Genomic DNA, 2,574 nt, shown 5'->3' with positions numbered 1-2,574 from the left:
AGTAATTTAGTTGATTTTGAGTCAATACTAAAAGCAAGTGCCTTGCATAGGCGAAGATGTACAGAAGAATCGCCAGCAGCCAGGAGTAGATTATGAAGAACTTGAAGCACCAAAAGACGGAAGATTAACTATTAAGGACAATTTTTGTGCTGTAATCGTAACTTTAATTTCATGACAAAAGAGTTGTCAGTCTTGTTAAAATTATTTAGTCATTGAATGTTTTGCCCGATTCCAGTTACCTGAGTGAAACACGAAGAATTGTAAAGCGATCGCACGGATTCCTCAAGTTGGCCAAACAGAAGTTTCTGTTTGTGCACTTTTTTGCTTGTCGGGTGGCCGAGGTGAGTGCCACTCATTCCAGATAAATTGCCAGATTAATCCACATGTGGCTTGCAGGAAACCGGCCAGTACAGGTTGGATCACTACATGAAAGAGTCGCTGGTCGCCTACGTGAAACTGGAGCTGACCATCATTCAAGATCCCGAGTATAGCGCCGACTTTAGTGAACAGTCAGCGCTCAAAGAGCGAGTTCTCGTGCTGCTATGGACGATTTATTCCAAGTACATGTTTTACTTGACTGGCCGATCGTGTAGATTGGAGGTGTATGCGATCATTCTGAAGTTTCTGCATGCGGAATTGCCGTCTAAGATTCCGGCCTTTTTTCGCGACTTTTGCGAGTAAGTCACACAAGCATTCATCGAATTCAATTAACTTGGTCATTTACAGGGAACTCAAGAACCTCGTTGCTGGCACCTCCATAGCGCTGCCCTACTTCTCATCCCCAGTTCCAATCAAAGCAGAGTCGTGCGAAATTCCCCAGAACATCTTCCACGGTATTCACATTGCAGTGATGATGGCACAGTCAATGTACTTATTCTGTTTTTTTTTTGTAGAGGACCCAAACACTTCCGGCTTTATATTGGATGAGCTGAAGAAGATGCAGAAACAGGCCGATGACCGCCGACAGATGGAAGAGCAGACGACCTGTATAGAGATTGAGGACGACGACGACGACGATGATAATGGCCAGGACATATGCATACGGTCCATATCAGCTGCTCCGCCGGAGTCCAAGCCGAGAAAGGAAACGGAGTTGCGGGGGTCAAGCAGGCATTCTAGCGAAACTCTCGATCTCCAGTACGACACTAGAGAGTTGACCAACCGGGCCAAGGAGGTGCTGCTGCAGTTTCGGAACATGTTCGGCAGCGAAGGGGTCAGTTCAGTCAGTTCCGCGATTAGTTTTATTGCATGAGTTTAATAAACTGTTTGCTTCCAGGTCTCCATGAGCATCAACGGCAATGGCAAGATCGTGATAGGCACCACGTTGTCTCTAGATCAGAATAAGGGCTCAGAGGCGCTTTGGGAAACTGCCTCCAGTGCCTCAGCAGGCAACGCGCCTCTGCGACCTCAAAACTACCCACAGTATCGACCGTGCTTCGAGGCCGTGCAAAGGTCTGAAATCTATCACAGAGCTAGTGTGGAGTTGGGCAGCAGCAGGGATTTGGCAATGTTTGCCGCTGCGAAGCCCTGCAAGGTAGTGCTGCCTAATAGGCACGAAGTGCTACAGAGTGCGTCCTTTTTGAATGCAGCCGAAGAACCCATCGACTTGTCCAGGCATGGGCTGGAAGAACCTGAAAAGGCCCAGGCAGTAGCATTGAGTCAAAGTAAATCTGCACCTTGGGATGCCGAAAACGAAGCGCTGTTGAATGGAAATTCCTCCTGCTCGTCTGGTTCGTTGATAGTGGACGAGGATAAACTACTGCAGCTGGACGACGAAGAGTTTGCTGTGGAAACCGGCAGCAAAGCGCCGGCATTGAATATTTTGTCGGTTAAGGTGCTGAAGCCGAACCAGGAGCCTGATGTCGTACTTGACAGTAAGATTGAGAGTTTGACAGCCAACCCTGATGAGGCACTGGACAATTCGGCTGAGAATTTGATTGCCAACACTAATGAGACACTTGTCAATGCGGTTGAGAGTTTGACAGCCAATCCTAATGAGGCACTTGACAATACGGCTGAGAGTTTGAGATCCAACCCTAATCAGACTCTTGGCAGTGAGGTTGAGAGTTCGACAGCCAACCCTGATGAGGCACTGGACAATTCGGCTGAGAGTTTGATTGCCAACACTAATGAGGCACTTGACAATACGGTTGAGAGTTTGACAGCCAACCCTAATGAGGCACTTGATAATGCGGTTGAGAGTTTGAGATCCAACCCTAATCAGACTCTTGGCAGTGAGGTTGAGAGTTTGACAGCCAACCCTGACGAGGCACGGGACAATTCGGCTAATTTGAGTGCCAACACTAATGAGACACTTGTCAATACGGTTGAGAGTTTGACAGCCAACCCTAATGAGGCACTTGATAATGCTGTTGACAGTTTGAGAGCCAACCCTAATCAGACTCTTGGCAGTGAGGTTGAGAGTTTGACAGCCAACCCTGTTGAGGCATTGGACAATTCGTCTGAGATTTTAATTGCAAACCTTAATGAGGCACTTGACAATACGGTTGAGAGTAGTTCGACAGTCAACCCTAATGAGATACTGGACAATTTGGCTGAGAGTTTGACTGCCAG

At 47.5% G+C, this 2,574-nt stretch overlaps 1 protein-coding gene across 1 annotated transcript in view; it reads left to right on the top strand.

The window, feature by feature from the left end:
* Window positions 1–6: 6 nt before the first annotated feature.
* The window catches only part of LOC109538856, a gene marked incomplete in the record, with an annotated part of 10,552 nt that continues 7,984 nt past the window's right edge, over window positions 7–2,574 (top strand). The window contains 6 exon segments of the mRNA XM_048669889.1: window positions 7–341; window positions 397–677; window positions 727–833; window positions 894–1,213; window positions 1,277–2,149; window positions 2,240–2,569. Of these exon segments, the coding sequence (XP_048525846.1) occupies window positions 427–677; window positions 727–833; window positions 894–1,213; window positions 1,277–2,149; window positions 2,240–2,569 (1,881 nt within the window).

This window comes from Dendroctonus ponderosae, unplaced genomic scaffold (genome assembly GCF_020466585.1).
Source record: "Dendroctonus ponderosae isolate FM_Combo_2020 unplaced genomic scaffold, Dpon_F_20191213v2 Dpon_F_20191213_9, whole genome shotgun sequence".
In the NCBI taxonomy this organism is placed as follows: domain Eukaryota; kingdom Metazoa; phylum Arthropoda; class Insecta; order Coleoptera; family Curculionidae; genus Dendroctonus; species Dendroctonus ponderosae.
This window is presented reverse-complemented; position numbering and strand designations above follow the sequence as displayed.